Genomic DNA, 23,575 nt, shown 5'->3' on the forward strand with positions numbered 1-23,575 from the left:
GGTGGAGGGCCTGGCTTTGCCGCTAGCCATGCCTTAATCGATCTTGTTTAAAGGGATGTTGTGAGCTGAATGTTTGAACCTATCCCCTCGTTAACAGTTGTCTGGGATTTAATTAAGAAGTAGAATGAATTTAATGTCAATTACATCTTAAAATGAACAGGGAGTGCGAAGACGAACAACAAAGAAACCAAGAGTGAGAGAGTGGGGAAAAAAAGAAAGAGGAGGCTAATTAGGGGATCGAGTTGTGTTCATGCATCATTCCAGTTGAAACATTTCCTTCCTCTCTCTCTCAACCCCATTTTCCTCTCTGCATCTTATTCTCCTTTTGTTTCTCTCTCTGCATGTATTTCTGCAAGAGCCCTCAGCAAAAAGTTTGTCACATCTTTTCTTTGCCGTTGGCACACAGTATGGGTATGCAAATATGAGAAAATAGAGACTTCAGCATTGTTGACACACTCTTCCTACACATGAAGCACAACCAAATATACGACTGGAGTCTGTCTCTGTACAAGTGAAGGGGTTTAAGTACTTCTGTGTACTTTATTGATTTTTAGAATGTTGAAAACCACAGTAAATGCCATCATATCATCCATACAGTATATCATCCACATGACATAGAGAAACAGAACCATGAGGAACAAAAAGATAAAACAGACAACCTCCACTGCATGACCCACATTTAAATACAATTTTATTCAGATCTGAGGACTCTTAGCTTTAATATATATATATGTATATTTATGTTTTTGACAGTCAGGTTTTGTTACTATTCTTTGCTGAGTGGACCAGTGTTGTCTTGCAGTCTCTAAGGCCAAATATCCACATGTCTGTTGGCACTAGATGGGTCAACAGTAAGGCTGCTGCTGTAACAACACCGTCCATCCCACAGCAACATGACTGCCTCTTAAACTTAGTCCAGCAGCCTCTCTTTAACTTGCCCCAGAGAGGCGGAGAGGGCGGAGTCTCAGTGAGAGTATTGCTGTAAATCTGAGAGGATCGGTAAGGAGCAGATTGAGGGGCTTCTTTCCGGCAGGTAGCCCAAGATGTGTCCTTGTTTTTTCTACATGACTTCAGTGCTGTGGGCTCTTGTTGCCCAGCTTTGATTCCAACATGTGTGAGTATCCAGCTTCTCTCCGGACGCCCTGCAGGAGGGGGTGTTGAGGTTACTGGGGCGCATCTGTGTCGGGCACTCCGTTGGCATGCTCTAGAGGAGATTTCATGTCCTCACAATCCAGGGGCTTATGTAAAATGCTTTGAACAGGAGAGAGGAAAATACCTAAACCAGCAAATCTTAAGACTGTGTGTGCACACGCATTTGTTTGATTGAATATAGATATAGAGAGAACTAGGTAGATAGCGAAGGAGAGACGGGAGTTCTCACTGCTGATGTTCAGTTGGCTCTGCATTAAGCTCACAGAGATTAGCCAGCTCAGCTCAGCGCTGTGCGCTGGAGGGTGGGTGGGGCAGCAATGAGGAACTACCCACAGCAGGGTTCAACGCCAGGGTAAGGGAGGTAGAGAGGGTATGGAGGCTTATGCCAGTCAGCCGGGTCACACACAGGGAGAGGACAACAGCGTTAAGACAGCGGGGCATATGGCTGAGTAACATGCAGACGTCTGGAGGGGAAAGGGGCAGAGAGAGCTGGAGGATGAGGAAATGGATCAACAGAGCAAGAGGCAGTGGGTCATTCATGCTGGTTGATACGCATTTTACACACATGAAGCTTTGTATCTCATCCAGCAGTACAAGAAAAGGACCTTTAGAGAAGTGTCGGGCGTTTAGTTTCAGTTGCTGCTAAACCTACATCTATATTGCATGCTCCACTGGGACGCTTTATGTATGCTTTCAAATAAATACTGCATAATCAGTTACTGCAATGTGGCAGAAATCAGACTCTGTCTCCACAAGCTTTCTCATAGTTGGCACTCTGATTGATGGTAGCCTCTTTAGGAAAGTCCCTTCTGTAAGGAGTCTTGATTGTGAGACACTTACAGTAACAACGAGCCAGACATGTGTTGTCAACACGCGAAGCAAGCAGCCAAACTGGTACATAAGATATATCTGTTTCGACAAAACAATCACATGCAAGAGGACACAGAGGTATGACTTAGCCAGATGAACAGCCTTTATCATTGCTGTGGGTGGTGTAGCTGTCTGTCCCCTGCAGACTTGTTTGTGCACTGCTGCCATTTGTTCTGGGCCACAAGTTGATTTGATAGCATATGGAGAGGAGCTACCCCCTTCTTTAAGAGTAAATTAAAAACTCAGTGCTTTGATGTGCAGATTTACAGGTCTTTGTTACTATCATTAGCCCTGTGACTGTGTTTTCCCTCCTACTCCTGCTCTCCAAGCTCACAAAAAGCAGCCAAGGTGATGCATTTATGTCCGGCCTTATGTTAAGCCCCACAGGAGGACAGCTTCATGGTGGCCGTTCACTGCTGGGTCCACCGGGGACATCACTGCGCAGTTCCAGCCAAGTGTGCACATGCAGAGATCTTGGCTATATCCCTGATATCACAGCACATTAGCATCAAACTGGTTATCTTATATCACAGTTTAAAGACTCTTCACACCTGTCTTATGATTGTTCATCATTAATGAACTGAAAAGTCATTGTGTCCTCATAAGCAGGATAGCGGTAACCTCTCACACAAAATGCCAGGCTACCTAATTCATAGCTCCATCGCGCGCTGCTCTCCACTGATATTGTTTGTGAGAGCAACATGAGATGGGCCAGCCAGTGGCCATTTATCTTAATGAGAGCAGTTAACTCTGGGCTGAGCTTTGGCTGCTGGCTCCATGCAAAAGCACAACAATCCCCATGAACTTCCTCTTATCCTCCTACCCACTGACTTGATTTTTAGGAATACATTTCGCCCTCTCATTGAAAACATAATTAGTTCTAAAGGAGATTAAATTATATGTAATTATTATGATAATATTTTCATTTATTCAAGATAACGGGCCGACTTTAGTGAACACGGTATTTGTCGGGAGAGAGCAATCTCCCTCACACAGTCAAAGTTATCAAGGCGTGAAATCAGGAATCCTGACGGCAACAAAATGTAATTTTTTTCATACAGAGGGGACAATAGAAGGAGCTGCATACTCTACGTCTCCTTCTCCACTTTAATTAAAACAGCTCACTGAATCTCTCCCTCTCTCACTCCCCCACCTCTCTCTCTCTCTCTTAAGTGTGGAGAGCCAATTCTATCTCTATGCAGAATCTAGTTATTTCCTTCACACTGAACTTGTCTTAAGCCCTGGTCCTAAATCTTTGTTGAGCAATTGCTTTTTCTTGCAAATTTTATTATTTCTCTCTCTCTCTCTCTCTCTCTCCCTCTTTTCCCTCTTTTATTGAAATGGAGGTGACATAACTAAGAGATATAGTGTGATTAGATTTGGCAGGCTGCAAAAGTAAACACTACACATTGACAATGCCATGGTGGGATGCGTACATGTGAGGATGTGGACGGGGTGAGAGAATGAGTAAGAAGATGAACTTTTAATGTTTTTCTGGAATGGACTTAAACGATGCCCTTTAAAAAGACTTAGAGTGCAACCTAAAATTATCTTGTGGTTGGTTACACTTTACATTCATCTGCTCTTTGTGAGGAAAAACAATACTTTGTGTTCCCTCTGGTAAGTTTTAAATCATTATTGGTTTTGCCTTTGCAGTGTACGATGTTAAACACTGTATGATGTTTGTAATGAAGTCTGAATTTGTATACAACTCTCCAGTGAATCGTATCAGAGCATTTAAATGCACGCTTTCACTGAAAATACTGCCTTGTGACTTTGCAAAAGAGCAATATTGTAAAGGGTGATTAAAAGGACTTTCAGACAACATTCACAAATGACTTAATGGAAGAGAGAAATAGCTGGCGAGAAGTTGGCATTTAGAAACTGGATTGAGGTAAGAATGTGCGTGTTGGCGGTATTTGATTTTCACTACCAGTCCAGTTAATGAATGCTGCAGTTAAGCATTCCAAATGCCTCAATATCTGCATACTGTAGTTTTTGTTTTGCATATATGTTTTTACATCTTACAGTAGTCAGGCTACAGAGAGGGTTTTTTTAAGGTGTCTTGCTGCCACAATGGCATTAAGGACGATTCACAGCCCTGGTTTCCTCCTCATGTGTTGCAGTCACTCCTACTCACCCCCCTTTTCCTCTCCCCTCCCACCTCTCCTCCCCCCTACAAGTCTCCTAGCCCGAGGGCAGGTAGGGCATCTCGTTATGGTAGTTGTAGTCCGGGCAAACCTTCTGGACCAGGCGGTAGTCCGTACTGTAGAAGGAGATGTAGATACAGATGACCTTGAAAGGCTTGGAGCAAATCCAGGACACGTGGCTTTGAATCTGCTCCTGGAAGCAGGTCTTGGAGGGGTCATAGTTGCACAGCGATGTGCGCTTGCTGCGATCCACCTTCTCATAGTCTACGCGGCAGTTGAAGATCTTTGAGTCCTTGGGGTAGACCACGCTCTGGCGCTCCAGGTCAAACTCAACCGCCTTGACAGGTGGCACCAGGCTGACTGAGATGTTGCCCTGGCCTGTGGAGTTGTGGCGGAAGTAGACGCTAAACGTGCCGTTACCGTGGTCCACAATCTTGCCGGTGATCAGCAGGTTAAGCCTAACCGTCTTGATATTGGAATAGAAGTCTCCCCAGCCAAACATCTTCTTGAACTTTCCGGTCTTAACGATGGGCCGTCGTTTGACTCTGGAGCTGGAGGCATCAGGTTTGAGCAGGTCGCTGCCCAACATCTCCCAGAACTCCTGTTTAGAAAACTCCTGCTTGGAGAAAGGGACAGGGGAACGGTAGGGCAGCTCCAGGGAGGTTGCATTAGCAGCTCTGCTCTTACTGTGAAGCATCCAGCGGCTCAGGGGCGAGAGGGGAGCCTGCCCGCTCATGAGGCCCACCGTCTTGGAGGAGTCATCTGAAGAGCTCTTGGGGCTGGAGGAGTCGTCTTCTTGACCCAGAGCCACCTAGAGAGAGTAGGTGGAGGTGGGGATTGAAGAAGAAAATAGAGAAAGAAAGTAGGCAGTTATTAGCAGGGTAGAAAGAAACATGGAGAGAAAACAAATTAAAGGTTTAATCGATACTTAATTTACCGCTCATACCTCTAGTGGTAGTAACTGTGACATTCTATCAATGTTATATATATATATATAAATAAATGGTTGAAATTTTGCTGGTATTGTTATTATTACATTCTTTTGTTTACCTCGGCTGTGAGAGAAAATACTCCTTTATGTCTAGTTTTCACACAGCTGATGTAATTCCCTGAGCTCACTAGTAATGGACTCATATGCCTCCTTCGAGCTGCTGGTGAGGCCAGAGGGATCAAAGAACAGATTAAAGCATAAAATCCACACCAAAACTGAATTCACATAAAACGTGTTACTCTTGTGGTCTTGGGCAGTTTAATCAATATTTCTGAGGGTGGACAATTTTCTACAAAGGCTATAATCCTGTAAAACAATAAAGCTCTGTCATTAAGAAATGCTTTCTAGAGTTGTTTCTCTGACAACAGAGGTTGGAGGTTGATTTATGCACTTATAAAGTGTCTGGATGTACCAAAAGGAGCAGGATTCATGCTAATGGTTATAAAACACTCATTTCTACATTGCCACACATCTACATCATCAAAGGTGCTATCTAGTGTTTCCCTCTCAGATAATCTCATTTTCACTGGAACAAAGTCAGAAAAGGTCACTTGAAGATCATCTAACTGGAGAGAAATTGTTCTTATATAAAATCTTAAAAGGAGAAACTGTGAGCAAAAAGTGAGCTTTTTGCTTCTTAACCACTGCGGTGTAAGTCTGAGTACAGGGGAAACTATTATTGCCTCGAAAGAATTGGTTGGAGGATCAAAGTGTTTGAGGAAGGGGAGGTGGGCAAGCGGGGGGCTGAAGAATAAAGTGTAATGTCCAATTAAGACTTCCAGTGTTTTAATTAAAGAAAAAAATCTGTATTGGCACACACACAAAGATGTCAGATGTTAACATCAACTGAGGGGAGGGGAAGAGGAGCGAGGGAGATAAGATAGTGCTGCTGTGCTCAGCAGTGGCTTTGTAAAGAGTGTGTGAATGTGAGAGCAAAGTAATGGGTAATTATTCAACAGTAATGATCTATTAACAGGTAGCTTCTGTCTAATGTGCCATGGAAGTATCCAGCGTTATTATGTCCTTTGGATTTGGCAGTGGAGAACACACACACAGACACAGTCAGTTTGTGAATTTTGAATTGTGGTAAACGTGAACAATGAGTGATGCAAATGCGAACGGCGGGATAAGTTTGCGTATATGTGTGTGCTCTCTACCCGGAGAGATTTTACAGTGATGCATAATGCATGCATTCCTGTCTGTGCTCTGATCCATCTACTGTCTTGACTGCCAGGGCTTCCTTATACAGGCTTAGTCAGGATTATTAAGTCTGACTCATTTTTATTCCATTTTATGCAGGTTTTTTAAGCTCACTCAGATTTGTTCACTTACACCACAGTAAGTCAGCGATATTGATTTTCTGTCTCTCTAAAAACATGTATTTCCTTTCATAACCACGTGTATCGCATTTCAACTGCCTTGCGAGGATTCCCACTGATGTGGTTGTGGTCTGGTGTTTGGACTCAGATTAGAGGACTCCACTCTTCCCTTAATCTGGCCCTATTACCTCGGGGGTGTTAGAGGCCAGATGCCCTCTCCTCTAGTTACCTGTCTACTGCTATGCTTCACTGGCGCTCAGATCCTTCAGCCTCCCCACAGGGGCCGATAACAGTCTTGACAAGGACACCTTCCTCTTGAATCAGATAGTTCTGATAGCTTCTTTGAGAATCCCAAACTCATTAATAATGAACAAAAATTTGGAGCAGCTGAAGACATATTGATTTTAATCTTTTCAAATGTATCTTTGTTTTTTCAGAGGGGGAGTTGAGGCCAGGCAGGATGACTTTGATGACAAATACAGTATTCTCCACGGCTCCTATTGAAGGACTAGTTTGTGTTTGATTTCTCTTCTTCAATGAGCTGGAGGCTGCTGGGCACAGAGGGTAGCATTGATAGCACTTAAGAGCCCCTGCGGTGTCCTACAAAAAGGCCCTTTAGGGTTCTTGAAAAATATTTCACTCTTGATTTCTATGAAACTGCCCCTTACTTTTAAGATCGTGATCATTTTGCCAGCACCGTCGCTTGTCTAGAGTGACTCTCCGATGGCTCCAGCACTCGTATCTGAGAAAAAACATATTGCAGTATGCTTTGGTGTAGCTTACATATTGAGCAAGGCATCCCTCTCTCTCTTGCACAGTCTTCATTAGAGAGCCTGAGAGGCCAGGCTGCAGGAGGAGAGATGAAGTGAACATTGTGCTATTGCTGAACAGAGGATTTAAGTGTCTGGCACTGCTGGAGGTGTCAGATTCAGTGCAGCATCATTGTCAAAGACAAATGTTAAAATGAGCTTAATATGGCTCTGGAAAAAAAGAAGAAAAAACTTAGCCAGAGCAGTAATGATTACTGCAGTGAGAAAACACATACTGTGTGGTTGTCCAAACCTCCATGATGCTTTTAAATACAATTGTGGTTTAATTTTTGCAGGTAGATGTTCTCATAAGTGGCCTGTAGTATCGCTTTTTACGTACTATTTGCATGTTTTTAAACAATAGTCGATCTGGTGAACAATGCATTTCTAAGGTCACAGAGGTCTCACGTTACACAGCAACACATAGCATATTTTTCATCATTAAATATTCACTCCATTCTGAAAAACTGCATACTGCTACAACTCTCTCGCCACTCTGCTTTTAACTAGGGGAGTATATGAGGTGTAAGATTTAACTATCAGCAGGCTTCCCACTTTGACTTATGCAATGTAAGCAGGTTGAAATGGTGTAGAAAAACCCCACTGTTGTTTTCACAATGCCAAAAGATTAATGCATTGCTTCACTTTAGTGGAATATTTTCACATTTTAGCATGCATACCCCGACAGTGTTTTGTTAACGACTGAGCACTAATGTTGTCTGCTCTGGGTATTCATACCACTCACTTGCTTTCATATTCAAAATACAGTCAAAGAAGTCATCCTTTGATGATGTACCACAAATATCTGTTTTTTCAGTGACCATTGTTGTAACATTAAAGAAGTGTTTTAATCAGTTAAAAAGAAGTGCAACAGCAGAGAATTTGCAGGGCTGCAGCTTTAATGTCAAAGGTTCACTAGGTCATACTAAAATATGCACGTTAAACCATCTACATACTGTAACACAGTAAAATGCTGCTTTGAAAGGCCAGAACAAGTTACTTTGAAACTAAGTTTGTTTTGTTTCATGAAGCTTGGCAAGATGTATCCCAGCTTTAAGTACTGTAGGCAAAGTGTGGGCGATGGGCAATCAGGTCTTAGTGAGGGGGCGGAGGTTCAGGGTGATTTTGTCATTTGTCATGTTCGCTAAGTGAGTCAGTGAAACGGCTGGAGAGGATGTGAGGTGGCTGCAGGCTCTGTCGCTGCGGTAATTGTGAGTCATTCAGCCTCAGTGAGCACAGGCCCCAGGCCTCTCTCCCAGCAGGGAGTGTGGGGAGGGGAGCGATCCTCACAAGCCTGCCAGCTCCACAGGCAATAATCAGCCTGTTACAGTGACAGGTACACCGTTTTAACCCCTTTCCCCTGGTGACAGAAGCACACTACTGCCATAATATAGCACAGAGATCAGAAAGCCACTTAACTGAAATCTGTGCCATAACTCTCACAGAAGCAGGGGACTGGTGACAGAAGAAGAAAAAGTAGGATATTTTCCCAAAATTATACTCGCACTTGAGTTTACACATTCAGACTTAACTTGTTGACTTCCTGACAATGAACGAGGGTTGCACGTGTTTTACTTCAGAAATGCAGGGACTAGCGCTAGAAGAATAGTTGATTAGTCAATCAAAAAATATTTTAATAATTGATTAATCGTTTAAGTCATTTGTTTTTAGCAAAAATGCCAAAGATTCTCTGGTTCATTTTAGTGTCTTTCAGCTCATTGTTTTGATCTTATGGCCCACATCTTTACTGTTGTGGTTCACTCTCAGCACTCTCGTAGTGTTGTTTTCGGCTGCAGCAGGCAGCTCTTTCCAGCAAAAAAGCTCTAAAAAGTGACTAACTGCCCAAACACCTGCAGACAGACAAAGTTAGTGACAGGCTGGTGAACATAGTGGAGCATTTAGCAGCTAGAGAGCCAGATATTTCCCTCGGGAGTTGGTGGAGACCAAAAACAGAGCTACAAGCAGAATGTTAATGTTGCTCTTTATCTGCTGTGTGTGTTTAAATAGGCAACTGTTGCTAACAAGTTCACCATATCAATTTAAAAGGTGATAATATGTCAATGTTGTATTTACAGCTTGTTTCCGCTGCCCCAGAGTGGTCAAAGTTACTTTACATTTTTGCATTGGATCTGAAATATTACTTTCACCACTGTACATTAATAATTGAAATGTGCAGTCTTTACATTGATGTCCCCAAGTTATATTGTAGATTTAAGTAATCGAGAAAATAAACAACAGATTAACCAACACTGAAAATAATTGTTGGTTGGAGCCCTATAGTGGGGACTCTGGTGCAGGGCTCTAGTTCTTTAACCCTTGGGGTCTGATACATTTTTTTCCTATTACTGGGGCCTCGACTCTCTTAATTATTTTTTATATATAATTATTATTGTTTATTATATTTCTATTAGTGTGTAATAAAGCTATTTTTATTTCTTTTCTTACATTTTTACTGTTTTATACAGTATGTACCCCAGTAAGCACTGATTGGGTCAATTGCAGGTGAAAAGACATCAAGAAATCTGGGTGTAGGAGCCTTAATATAACTGATTGAATAATCAGGTTTATGGATTGATTATTAGCTCTCACTATTAGCGCTCCGTTCTATAAATAGGAATTAATCATTGTCCATTCAGGTGTTTCCGCCCAGAAGGTAAACAGCTTTTGACTGCTGAGGCAGCATGTTGCTGCAGTGGTTACTCCTGATTCTGGATGTTACCGTTTGTATGTTATACATACAATGTATGTATGTTCTAGTATAATGGACACAAAGAAGTTTATCAAGGACAGTTATCAGAGAGTTCAACTGTAGAGTTTGTCTTGGACTTTGATTCATCAGACACGGTAATCAGTGCGTCAATTAGGTCTCTTGGGTTTCAGCATCTCAGTGGCTTAAAGCGTTGGCTTAGCTCACTGGCTTAAAAATAAATTTGGTTAAAATGTGACAGTTTTTAGATGTCTAGGTTACATTTGATCATACTTGTTTTAACACCTTTTCAGTGACAAAATTTAACGTATATATTTAGAACTTGCTTCATTTTTAAATATAATCATTTAAATGTCAAGAGTCTTGAACTGCAAACAAATGCTTACTAGGATGTGTATGTATTTCTTTGGTGTGATGTGTGTTATGAGTTTGAAATTGTATTTTTATGGATGCATGATCTGGAATAATGTAAATTGATTGGACAGAGAATCTGCCTGTTGAGCCACCCAGCAGGGCAGAAATCACGTGCTTGTCTTGGGGAGCTGACAAGTTCAATAAGCACTCAATTTTCCTCTAGCTGTTGAGTTGAAATCTTCATCTCTAATATAACATAAATTTTTAATTAAAGACACAGGCAGCTCAGATTTCTTAAGTGTTCGTCAATGCTTTCTTCTTCTTTTTCTCTGTCTCCTCTCTGCATCTCCATATCTAATATGCTCACTGCAGGAGACTTCTGTTACATGATTAAAGTCTGAAAATGGCTGTGCCCTTATAACTAATTATTCTTCTGGCTAGATCCAAGAAGAGGTGAGGTAATTTCACAAGAAACAAGCCATTTGACTCGTAATGAATAATTTACTCCGGCTTCTTGGGGGTCACTGGAGCTTAGATCTGCAGTGGGTGAACAAACCCACTACACTGAATCTTTTTATTCTAAACTCTTTTTCCAATCTAGTCTTTCTTTCTGCATCTGCCAGCCGCTTTCCCAGCTCATTTTGGACAGGTTCAGTTGTGTGGTCCCAGTGGACTTGGGCTCATTTTGTATGCTCAGAGAGACGCCGGGCTCTGAATTGGCTATCACATTTTTACATTATAAGATATTGACAAGTTGGCGGTGCGAGGAGGGTATAGAGAGGTGGCAGGGGACGGTTTCTCCCCGGTTTCTCCCCAGTTTCTCCCCAGTTTCTCCCCAGGGAGAACGGGAAGCAAAGCATGTGCTGATGGGACGGAGCTGATTAAAGCACTACTACAGTATAAAGCACTACTATATTATTCACACCTGTCTGGTAAAAACCAGAAGGACTCATCAATTGTCTCATGGAGGTTCAGGTATAAAAATCTTCAATCGCATGCCATCTTATCAGGGGCTGTTGTCTGACTTAATGCTCCAGGCTTTCTGTTGGATTTTGAACCAGGAGCTTAAAAGCACAAATATCTGAACAGTTGCCCGTTTAAATCCCCAACAAAAAAAAGAATTATGAATTATGCTTTCTTGGTCATTAATATACTCTTAAGCAAGGCAGTTCAGTAAATGTGCTAAGTGGTCAAATCAAAAGATAATGGTTTAACTGTGCAGCTCCCAGCTGAGAATGTGTCTAACTATGTGAATGGGCTTCCTTCACACTTACAGTAGCACTAAAAGGCAATGAATCTTGGAAACCGATCATTAGTGGACAGCTTTAAATACAGATGTGGTTGCACCCGGAATGCGTTGTGACTCAATCACTTCAGTGACATTAAGAGCTGGGTCAGATGTGTCCATATTTGTATAGTGAACACGGCTGCATCCCTGATTTCTTTGAAGCTCTGTCTAGCTTTGCAGGTCGCATGCATATAAGACTACAAACCTTCAAAACACATTTTATTTGTGTATGCCACGCAGCTCGGACAACAGTGAAGTGCCAAACTGCCACAGCAATTTGCTTCTTTAGCTGAAGTCGAACTTTTTTCTGTTTAGCAGCAGTCTTTAACAGATAAAACCAAATGTGACTGAGGAGGTGAAATCTGATCACAAGTGCTTACTTGTGAAACATCTGACTCGCATCCTGACAACAGGTGTGAACTGCAGTCCATCTCAACTGGATCAGAATGTCACCAGAGAAACAACTTCGTTCAAACTCTTAAAACAACCTGTGTGTGTGACATGTGACCTCTACAGCATTTCTTCAAATGACATTTGTTAAATTTCAGTGGGAAAGAAGAATGTTGTGTGCTGCTGTTATCCTGCTACAAAAAAAGTCTTAGCAACAAGGACATACAAAGAATACTGTGGTCTGTCTCCTACCAATAGTCAATGTTGGTTTCTTTTAATGAATGCAATCTTTGCCTAACCTTAACCAAGTAGCAATAGTTGCCTAAACCTAACCAGATAACTATAGAGGCAACAGTCGAGAAAATGCTCGTATATCGTTTCGCTTTTGTGTCTGTCACTTTTTAATGCACTGACAAAAAAAATCTATTTTGTGCTTTAGATAAAAGAAACTTTGACAAATAGAAAACACTACAGCTCTTAACAGGGTCACTGTGAAGTGGGACATGGTGCATGACTGCTCAAATTGACATTTCCTGGAGAAATAAAGATATTTTCTACAGCAATACATTCTCAATTCATTTCAGAAATCACTGTACTCTCCAAAAAAATCTTCCTATTATCAATTTATTATACTTGAAAGGCTCTTCTCTCAAGCTCAGCCAAATTCCTTGATCCCTGCGGCTGTGCACTGCCTTAATTGGAAACCCTTGTAAAGACCCTCAGCTGGCCTTGTCTGGACGTGTGCACCACTCTGACCCTGAAAATCACTGTACCATCACTGAGCAGCACGCTGGTGAATTGCACACTAGATGTTCATTCACGCAGAACAGACTGTTTACAGATTGTGAGAGAATCGAGAATATAAATGGGATTTTGCTCCCCGGTCTCATTCTGGCGTGGTATCCAGCGGCTCCAGTCACACCACGATGAGGTCAGCATGAACCTCAGAGCCTGCAGCATCAGAAAAGCTTTGGTTTCCTTCAGCGTTAAACTACACTGACAGCCTGGTGTTCCCCCTTCAAATAAACCCACGTCCCCTGGTCCCACATTGCCTTTTCTGATATTGTTTGGATGCCTACAGATCTTGAAACGATGAAAATTTAATTCTATATTGACACTTTCCATAACATTTTCACAATGCAGTAAAACAACTTTTACTATTGTCAGTTACAGCAGAAGCTCTCTGAAATTAAAACGTCTGTTATGGATTTTCCCATCCTTAGTTATTCCTCCGTGTGAAAGTCAAGCGCATCTTTATCTGGATCCCCCTGGCAGTTATACCCACTCATTCTACCCAAGGCTACGAGTCATTTTTCTTTAAGCTGTGCACTGTAATCCACCCTTCACTATCCAAACCAGCAGACAAACCTACAGATATTCTTCCAAGATTTGCTCTGTCTCCTGTGCAGTCTCCCAGAGAGCAATGCCACAGTAAATTGTGCTGGTTTTGAGCAGACAACATAGTCTGTCTCAGGACAGCTTGCCGCTTCACTATGAAGGGCTGTCAGTGTGTCAGGGAGCATGCTTTCTCTCTGTCTGTCTCTGCTGTGGGGCTGCTGGGAGCCTGAGGGGGGAGGAGGAGAGGTGGGGGTGGGGTGGGAGGACAGGGGGTCCCCCGCTGCCTTCCTCAGCGGGTGGTCAGGGGAAGAGGTGAACCTCTGGGATCATTTTTGCTGTGGTTGTGCATAACTCAAGCTGTTTTACACCATAGGCAGGAAGCCACAGAGGTTGTCCATTATATCACCAGCAGCCCTGCTCATCCACTGCTTCTTATATATTGTTTTTGTTTGTTTGTTGGGTTATTTATTTACATAAATACAAAAATAGAAATTCATGTAAATTCAGCTTCCCTTCACATTAAATTTAAAGAGACATTTAAGGATGACAAACAACCATGCAATTATACTGTGCAAAATAATTACTTTCATAAATGTAGATTGATGAACTTTTTTTTTTTAAATGCGCTGGGAAAAGTTGACAAAATTAGTGGCAAATGACCTCTGAATTGAAGTTCATGAAAATGCAGGCTGAAGCTGAGTGTTTTTGAAATAATAATGTATAAACTGAACAATCTGTAGTTTGTGGATTCAGAAAACAGTGGCAATGGGAGAACTTATAAAATGGGTACAGCTGCATTTTCTATTATCACTATTTTCAATATTGATTAATCTGTTTGTTGTCAATTATTTTCTCCATTAATTGAGTAATTTAGTTTAGTCTATAAAATGTTCAATATTCATTTTACTTTTATATAAGACAAATAAAAACTGCAAATCCTTGCATTTGAGAAACTAGAACCATCAAATCTTTGACATTTTAACTTGAAAAATGACAGAAATGATTAATCAAAATAGTTGCCAACTAATTGTTTAATCGACTAATCGTTGCTGCTCTATAAATGGGCATCTGTGTGGTTCCTGTATGAGATAAAATGAGAAATATCTCTATAAATGATCAACTCTTTGCATGGTGTGTGCTCATCCAAGCTATACTGCAGTAATACAGCATGTATCTTATTTTCTGTTGTAATTTAAGACAAAGCCATATTAATATATTTCCAGTTAAACTTGTTATGTATCATTACTCCAAGGAATCATGTTGAGGTGGCTCTCAAACTCACTATCTATCAAAACAATTACACTCTTGGTTTCCCAAATAAAATGAAATGAGTTTTTTTAACACTGGCCGAAAGTTTGTTCAACGTAATTTAGATATCTTAATTTAGTTTATTTAGTTCAAGTCTCAGGTTTGATGCTATTTAAACTGGGGGGGGTGGCTGCTTCCCGTAAATGAATGGCTAACAAGGGAAGTGCATATTATTGTGCTACCGATGATGAAAATGCCATTTAGATGCCAGATGACTGTCCCTTTCAAATCACCCCCTTATGATTCTTTACGCACTCACAGGGGGGAAAGTACAGGACAGATGTCATCAGCTCAATAAACTGTTCTGTCTGCTTCCACTGTGGTTGGCAGCCACACTCTCCCTTATGATAGAAATTTGACAATTATGAATGAGTTTTGTGTTTCCTGTGTCTGTGTGGGATGTGAGGTGGAGAGTAGAAGCTTATGAGCTCTGACATGCAGATTGCAACAGTGATGGCAAAGAGGAAGACTCAAGAGAGCGAGGAAGCAAAAAAAAATTTGTATTCACTCTGCTGCTACTGTCTCACATTTGTGTCTGCATGCAATATATGCTGTATCAGACAGTGACTTTCTTTTTCTATTTGTTTTCTCAGGATTAAGGTGGTATTTCTGCTTAGCCGAGGATGTATCTGGGTGGACAAGGTCAGCAACCCTGCGAGGAGGACAGGTATCTAAGAAAGATGAATCTAAGACAGGCCAAAACGGAGAGAGAAGTCTGATGTGGTTAGAATTAGCACCAGACCGCCTCTGCATTTTAATCTTACACACAAATATTCAGGTTTGCACAGTGTGTGTTGTCTTGTGGTGTTCCAGGCAAACTACAGGCAGTTTTGCTTATATTTATATGCCTTTTGTTGTCTCAGTTGTTGCACTGCCATGTTATGATTCAAATGTCCCATTGCTGTGGTGCTCTCTGCCTAATCACAATCCCTTGTTTTGTCATGAAAGGGATTTTGGCTCTGTGAAGCTTTCAATGTAAGAACATAGTTTGTTTTTAATTGATGTGTTGTGTTTCATAAGTAAGTGTTTCTTTGCTGATGGCAAAGTCATTGGAGGGTGATGGGAGCTTAGAAATGGAAAACATACTATAACAGCCTTATTTGTTGATGTGAATTCATACAAGTGTCATGTTTTCTTTATATTTTCAAATTACCTGCATGCACAGAAAAGACTGTGAAACATAAACCTTGGAATATGTATGAATGTCTTCACCGAAATTCAATCAGCAAAAAGTGACATTCTGTGCAGAGCTACAGAGATGAAATTCAGCTATCGAGCATGATGGCCGGTGTCTGCGTCTGTACTGAAAGCAATCAGAAGGAGTATAAAGCCAGCCTGTCTCTCATGGCCACAGAGAGGCTACCTGAGGCTCATCCCTTCCAGAAGATTCTTGTGTGAAAGCTGTGAGCTCAATGTGAGCGTGTTTGAAGGGCCGAGCTCCTGCATCCCCAGCGCTCTTTATCACATGAAGGTTACAGCACGTGCAAGGCCAGAATTCCTTAATAAATAAGCTCTTTTGTGGGTGTGCATGTGTATTAAGTGCAAACATTTATGTCTCCTTGTGAAGTGCTGAGTGAGTAAAAAGTATGATTGTGTTTAAAAAATGTTACCTATTTGAAATAAAACTTAAAACTAGCCATGTTGATTAAGAGCAAAAATAATTTCTATGGAAAGTCGAGTGATTTTGGAATAATTGCATGGGGGCGGAGAATCTGCAGTTCACTGGAGCAGTTGAGTTCAATGTCCTGTACTTCATTCTTCTACTGGAAGTTATTCCGATTGCTGAAGGAGGGAAGAGCACTTGTCGTTCACCTCACCCCTCCCAGATTTCACTGGCTGGTCTGGGGATTCAGATTGACAATCTAGTGCTGTGCACGTTTCAGCCATACTGCTGCAGTTGTAATTATATGTGGATTAAGTGTATTTTCTTGGATGTTTTTGTGCAAAAGGAAGAAAGAATCTGCGATGACTGTCAATGAGGTGTATAAACCTCTGAGGCAGATGTTTAACGCGTTCTTTTTTTTTAGCAATTTATCTACTTCAAGTTTACCTCCTCTCACTTCCTCCCATTTCCATTGTCTTTACACCACTCTGTACCTGCTGTCTGTTTTCAATATGTCAACTTATCTTCTATAGGCACCTGTCTTTCCTCTGCGTATAGTGTGATGCCAGTTCACCTAGCATCTTCTGCATCTGTTTAGTGATTAATTAACTAATTAGTCAATTAATCGATTGACAGAAAGATAATCAGCAACTATTTTGATAATAAATGAATCGTTTAAGTAATTTTTCAAGCAAAAATGCCAAACATTTGATGACTCCAGCTTCTAAAATGTGACACTTTCCTGCTTTTACATTACAGTAAACAGAATATCTTTGGGTTTTGTCGGTCAGACAAAAAACAACAACTATTTGAATAGATAAGAGATAACTTCTGTTATGAATTGCCGCTAAATAAATAAAATTGAATTGAATTGAATATGTCACCTTGGCTCTAGGAAATGCTGATGAGCACTTTTCTGACGTTTTATAGATCAAACGATTAATCCTGCAAATAAAAAGCAGATTAATCGATAATGAAAATAATCGTTAGATGCAGCCCTATTTCACATCTTGGGTCTTGTTAACCAACAACTGACCGCTTATCACAAGGACAGTGAAAGGACACTAAATATAAAATTATCCTCCTGAATATTTCACAGATTATTCTCTTGATATCTGCATATTAGCCACTTAGTTCACTGAAACAAATCCAGTCAGCGTGCTCAGCATCACATATGAAAAATAACTCTAACTGCCGCCAAAAATAAACTCAATTTCTCAAGCAGTCAATTATACAACTGAGATTGGTTTATATTATTCATCACCCTCCATTCAAATACAGAGAATAATTAACATTTGAAACACATCATTCATCACATAAACAACAACCAGAGTGGCACCTTGTGTTAATAGTCGTCTATATTAGTTGTCTTTTCCAAAAGGCCCCTCGAGACCTAAACCCTCTCTGAGAATTGCAGAGGTATTATAACTGAAAATCATCCAAATCGAATTTTAATGCATAGTAGGCTTATAAGATTATTAATCACAGCTCTGTTGCATGGTAAAAAGTTACTTAATTTATTAATTGCTGCATAATTTATCAATGTCACTGGGCTAATGAATTACCCAAGATCTCCTGCTGAGGGATGTCATGTACGTTTTTTCATAGATACATGGTCTGGAGAGAGAGAAAAAGCCCCAATTAATTTCATTATCATTAGGCACGGACCTTTTGTGTTACAATAGGCTGTAGCCCTGCAGCTCACAAAAGGCTCCCAGAACCAAGACAACACACCAGTGGTAAGCCTATTATCCCGCACTCTTGTATCTAGTTACACCACGGCTGAAAAGGCGCTCATCCCCCATATTTTAAGTCAGCGTGTGGTCTCTTCTTTCTCAGATCTGTTGAAACAGCTCTGTCTCAACTAAGTAAATCTGTGTTTAGTCTTTCACAACCACTGTTAGACCTCAGATCACCAAAAGAGCCATTACTTTACTCTGAGCACCTGAATAATACCTTAATATGAAACCCACAAGGTCATCCTTGAAGGGATGCCGTCACAAACGGCAACTTCAAACAACGTCAAACAAGCACTCAACCTCACTTGAATATTTCCACAGTACTTGTGGTTTTTTGGAGCTTGTTCATTTCCTGGGCCCTGTGATACTCAGCCCAGGGGTTTCCAAGCAGAAGGATGAGGACGCTCTCTCGTGTGAATCAAGAGCTGATTTCTCATTAAAGGCTGCTTTTTAATAAATCTGCAAGCGTACATGAAAGAGGAGTGGGTGATCCAAATTTGATTGTAAGGTTATGTAATGTTGGAAGTATTCATTAAGACTACAGAAGCAGTCTATGTTTACACATCTGGTGTTATACTGTAGGTCAGTGGGGGTCCTTAGGAAGGCATCACAGTTTGCTTAGTTAAAATATAAACTGAAAGTTTTTAGTATTCCTTCATTTTCATTCTGATGAGCGCTTTCACTCAGTTCAAAGTTATCTCACCACCTACAGTATAAATTCTGCATTTAATCATATCTGACACGAAGGTGGGAGTCCTCAGAATAAAGACTTTACAAAAAAGAGCAGCTTGTTTCATCTTTCTGTAGATCTCTGACATGAAAAAGTATGACATCCTCTGTCTCAGGGATCCCACAGTAAGTCTCACACAGTATATCCACATGGCCATTACCCTGCAACTTTATGGCGCAACTGTTTGTAGTAAATGAATATCATAATTAAAACTAATCTCATAAAATATGTTGTGTCTGGTCTAAAGTCTTTATTTTAAGCCAGATATGTGGGCTACTGCAGGGTAAACCCACTTTCTTCAGTGTACATACAATTGTCTTTACAGTTTGCAGTTTGGAAGGCTGATACAAGCTTTGATGATGTATAATCATCGCATTCATATCAGACTGCTGAAAGCTTTAATATCATTTTCTAAAATGCTTTTGCAGTGTTTGTTTTGCCTTTTTTCTTGCTTCGGCAAGTGGAGGTTTACACCTATGTATGACGCATGTGCACTTTTCGTGTAATTATTTAGGTGAAAAATATTATTTTCAAAGTTACATACTTTCAAGTGATCCAATAAAGTACAATGAATGATATAAAAGACCGATGTGGCTCCAAATACGTAGAGCACACTGATGATGGACACCGGCGGCACGGTGCGCTCCGCACGCTGCCAGCACGAGTGTCTGCTGGGATAGTGCACCCGCCGTACCTGAGCCGAGCAGGGTCTAAGTGAATGTTATTTACTTAATAGGCCTAAACATAAATTAGGGTAAAAACAAAAGACATCAGCAAATATGCGTTTGGAAGCAGTGAACAGAGCACAGCAGGCGAGACTTAAATGCCCTGCACGTCTGGTAATTGCTCATTTTGATCAGCATCATCTCAGCTATCAGTTACCGTTTTCACACGTTCATCCACACGATTTGTGCAAATTCGCGAGTTTGGAAGTTCTTGGTGCAAATGGGGTGCAGATACCTTACCGTACCTCATGACGCAGGTACAAGGTGTTACATGGATGACAAAAGGTAATTTATAGCAAGATGCATAAAGACTACAGTGTGACTTTTCCCCACTCCCACTCTTTTCTTACCAAACAAGCGGTTCCGTTGAGGAGGAGTAAGATGAAGCCGCGGTTGGGACGCATCATTCCGGCGCGTAAAACCCACAGCTCCCCCTCCCCGGTAGCAAAAAACAAAAATTAAAAAAAAACAAAAACTCCCGAACACGGGTTTTTCCTCCTTCAGGAAGATGCTCTTCCTCCGGCACCGGATAACTCTCGGCTGACGCACGGTCCCATGTCCAAGGCAGACTGAACTGCAGCTTCCACAAACCTAAAAAACCGCTGGAAACCACTTGGAGTCCCCCTTTTTTGTCTTTTTTCCTCACCAATCCTGGGTTTGAGTCAAATTAGTTGTGGCATGAGAAATCCATGAATATGCGGTAGGCTGTTATCATCCATGCAAACAAATAAAGAGATCCCAGCTCAGAGTGATCATCGGTGCCAGTATAGATCCTGAGCTGCAGCCTCCTGCAGAAACTGAGCGATGCTGAGACTGGCAAGAGCGAACACACGTTTTAACAGTTTCTACTCTCTCTCCCTCTCTGCGCCCCCATTATCTCTATCTCTCCTCTCTCCACCTATCCAGCATCTCCCTCTTTTCTCTCTCTTTCAGCCACTTTCTCTCAGTTTCCGCTCAATTCAGTATGCATACAATCAAATAAAAACAGTTATAAATAAATAAATAACCAATAGCTACACAACAATAAACATCTGCTCCACTTGTATTCCAATCCCTTACCAATATTTCTGACATTTGTTTTTCAACCCACAACAGCTTGCTTCACTAATACACAGACAACACTGTGGGCATTTCTCATCACCAAGCCTGTCATTAAATATAATCATCACTGCGGGTGGGTGAAAAGCATTGATTGGGAAAGACTGGGACCGTTTTCACACCATGCTTGTCACAACAAAAACAACTCCTATGTCATATGGCAACTGAGGATGTTAAAGCTGAGATTTGCAGCTGCAGGAATTTGTCACACATCCTGATCCTCACGCGTGCTGTCACCTCGTGCACGTTACAGTCAGATTGTTTGTCCTCCCCACAGGCCAGCCAGTGATCCGGAGCCCTGCTGAACAGTATCGATGTACACGGTGAGCACCGATGAAGCAGTGGCCGTCACCTCAGTGGGGTGTGATTCATAAGACTTTCCCCAATAACACACAGTTCATTCAGTGCAGGTTAATGGACTGAAATGCAAGATATCACTACGCAGGTCCCGTGGCTCCCAACGGCTCCATTTATGCTTAATTAGACTCATAGATGAGCCTTTCTTGCTCTGTCCATCTCTGTCTTTCCACTCGCTCTTCTTTCTCTGCAGTTCTCTTCTATCTGACAGGCAGCGCAGAAAAACCTTGGTCTGTATCTTTTTGTCACCAGGTCAGAACCTTTTCTATCAGGGTTATTTTGTATTGGATCAACCCATTTAAACACTTTGATCTGGTGTTTTTCCCCTGCACCTGCTAATAATACATGTGGTGTTATCTGCTCCCGGGGTTAATTGGCTCGATGGGCCTAATGCTGAGGGACCCGACCCCTGAAGGTGCAAGGTCAGAGCTGAGGGGTCACCAGAGGAGACGAGGCCCCGTCAGTCCAGTGTGACTGGGACATCAAAGTGTTTGGGTGCAGGAAAGTCTTCAAGACGACTGCTCTCTTCCACCCATCAGACTGTGCACACATACAGATTCACTGCTCATTATGATGCAGGAGGTGCTGATGATGAAAGATGGGAATGAGCTCATCGACTTAGGAGGTTGCTTGATCTCTCTCTCTCTCTCTCTCTCTCTCTCTCTCTCTCTCTCTCTCTCTTTTTTTTTATTAGATTATTTCAAACGCTAAACGTGTCTCTGTATAATTCGAAGCAGCCTCTTCAGTTGCCCAGGGTATCAGGGAGCTCTCTGGGAGGGGAAACATCAGCCTATAAAGGGAGATCCGCTCCCCGGCCCACAATCTGAAGAAACAACAACCATAATAAAACACCTTTTAAAACGGAGGACGTTCATTCATGCACACACTTTCACTCCTGCACATAATTATAGGGCCATAACTCAGTCTGTATACTCTCTGGGGAGCAGCCAGACAAGCGGATGCTATTTTTTACTCACTTGGAGGAAAACAGCAGTGTGGCTGCTAAGATACCCATCATTTGACACCCAGGATCGACTTATCTTAATGTTGTTTCACAGACGACTCACATCAGCGTGACAAATAGGAATGCGTGTTTTTGTATTTCCTTTTTATTCCGCTCTCCTGCCAAACTCCCAACAATTGTGCTCAATCATTGCATTGCTTGACACGTAATCCTATTTCACAGTATAATTCAGTTTGAATGAAAAGCTGCAGGCAGCAGAAAGCCTGGTGAGATGTCAGAGACCCAGACTGCAGGGTTTATAGATGAGTATTGGCTGCCCTCTAGTGTCTTTTGGTTCTACTGCACCTCCAGGATGGAGGCCAAGCCTAAGAAGGGTGGTACTAATGGGTGATGGAGGTCATTTAAAGGGTTAGATCACCCAAATGTCAAATAAAGCGACTTTCTCACTTACAGTAAGTGGTACTGTATTTAAACATGCATGTTTTAGTTTTATTTGGCCCGGTTTAGTCCGTCACTGAGATATTTTCTGCCACCCCATAACAAAGAAAGGGGATTTAGTTTAGTTGCACATTTACATTTGGAAAAAAAAAACACTTGCATTTAACAACAGCATCCCTTTCCAAAGACAGTGTCCCTGTTACTGAGTCCTGAGTTATCCACTGAAAACTCTGTTTTAGGGATTGTGGTAATCTGGCCCGGTTCCAATGTCCGCCTCACAGTCCATGAGAGCTCAGGACTGTCCCACTGTGAAATCACAAAGTGTTAAAAGTGTAAACACACATGTCACTGACCAGCACTGCATGCACTGGTTTGTCTTTTGTTGACTATTCCAAAAATGTTAATTTGGTCCAACATTAAGCGAGTCTGAAATATCAGCCTCAAACTTTACTGTTCACAGACATCTGTCTGTGCAGATAACATAGTATCACAAAAAGCGCTTTGCCATTACTCAGACAGTGTTTGGAGTTTGTGAGGATTCAGTGCTTATAGGGCTCAGTGGGACATTGGAACTTACTTCTTCTGTAAAACGTAGTTCCTATAAAAACAGTTCACAGGAATATAGAAAGTAACCAGGACATTGTTTCTGGAAAGTCCCTTTTCTGTTGATTTTAAAATGTTATTTTAAAATGCTTTCTGCAGGACAAACAGGGTTTCACTCATCTTTATTAATTTTGATGTGGTGGCAGTAATGCCACAGACTAATATCTCAAAACCTGGTATATATATATATATATATATATATATATATATATATATATATATATATATATATATATATATGAATATACCAATAATAACCAATAATATACCACTAATGGTAAGTGAGAAAATATGTTTCTGCCCCTTTAAATACCTCAAATGAACATGTTTCAGGGGCCCTTAATTATCTTTTTGTTTGCATTTTTCTCACGTTGCAGATTATGTTTATATTTGCAAATTGATCTCACTGTGCCAATCCATACGTGATACAGATGTGCTTGTTGGATTGCAAGTACTACATGTTATCCAGATGTGATTGCAGAGTGAGCAATAATTCTGAACTCCAGCAGCCACTAGGGGATGCTGTAGTCAAAGGAAACCCCTTGGAGTCGATGGACACCACTGGCTCTGTGGCTCCTCCTGCATGGATATCAATAACTATCCATCAAACATGGGAGACTGACGTCTGACAACGTGAACAAG

The 23,575-nt window shown here is 41.4% G+C and overlaps 2 protein-coding genes across 2 annotated transcripts in view; one reads left to right on the plus strand and one right to left on the minus strand.

Annotated features, from left to right (window-relative positions):
- LOC122868874 (speckle type BTB/POZ protein) overlaps positions 1-15,397 on the plus strand; it is a 157,154-nt gene extending 141,757 nt beyond the window's left edge. The window contains exon 12 of the transcript XR_006376196.1: positions 15,270-15,397. The gene's annotated coding sequence lies outside the window, so the exon portion shown is untranslated. The remainder of the gene's footprint in view (positions 1-15,269) is intronic.
- Positions 507-21,037, minus strand: LOC122868875 (neurexophilin-1). The gene is made up of 2 exons (XM_044181286.1): positions 19,824-21,037; positions 507-4,983 (listed from the first exon to the last, which is right to left on the minus strand). Exons 1-2 carry the CDS (start codon positions 19,878-19,880, stop codon positions 4,210-4,212), a joined length of 831 nt encoding a protein of 276 aa, XP_044037221.1. The 5' UTR covers positions 19,881-21,037; the 3' UTR covers positions 507-4,209.
- Positions 21,038-23,575: the final 2,538 nt, after the last annotated feature.

The sequence above is a fragment of the Siniperca chuatsi genome, linkage group LG21 (genome assembly GCF_020085105.1).
Source record: "Siniperca chuatsi isolate FFG_IHB_CAS linkage group LG21, ASM2008510v1, whole genome shotgun sequence".
NCBI lineage: Eukaryota > Metazoa > Chordata > Actinopteri > Centrarchiformes > Sinipercidae > Siniperca > Siniperca chuatsi.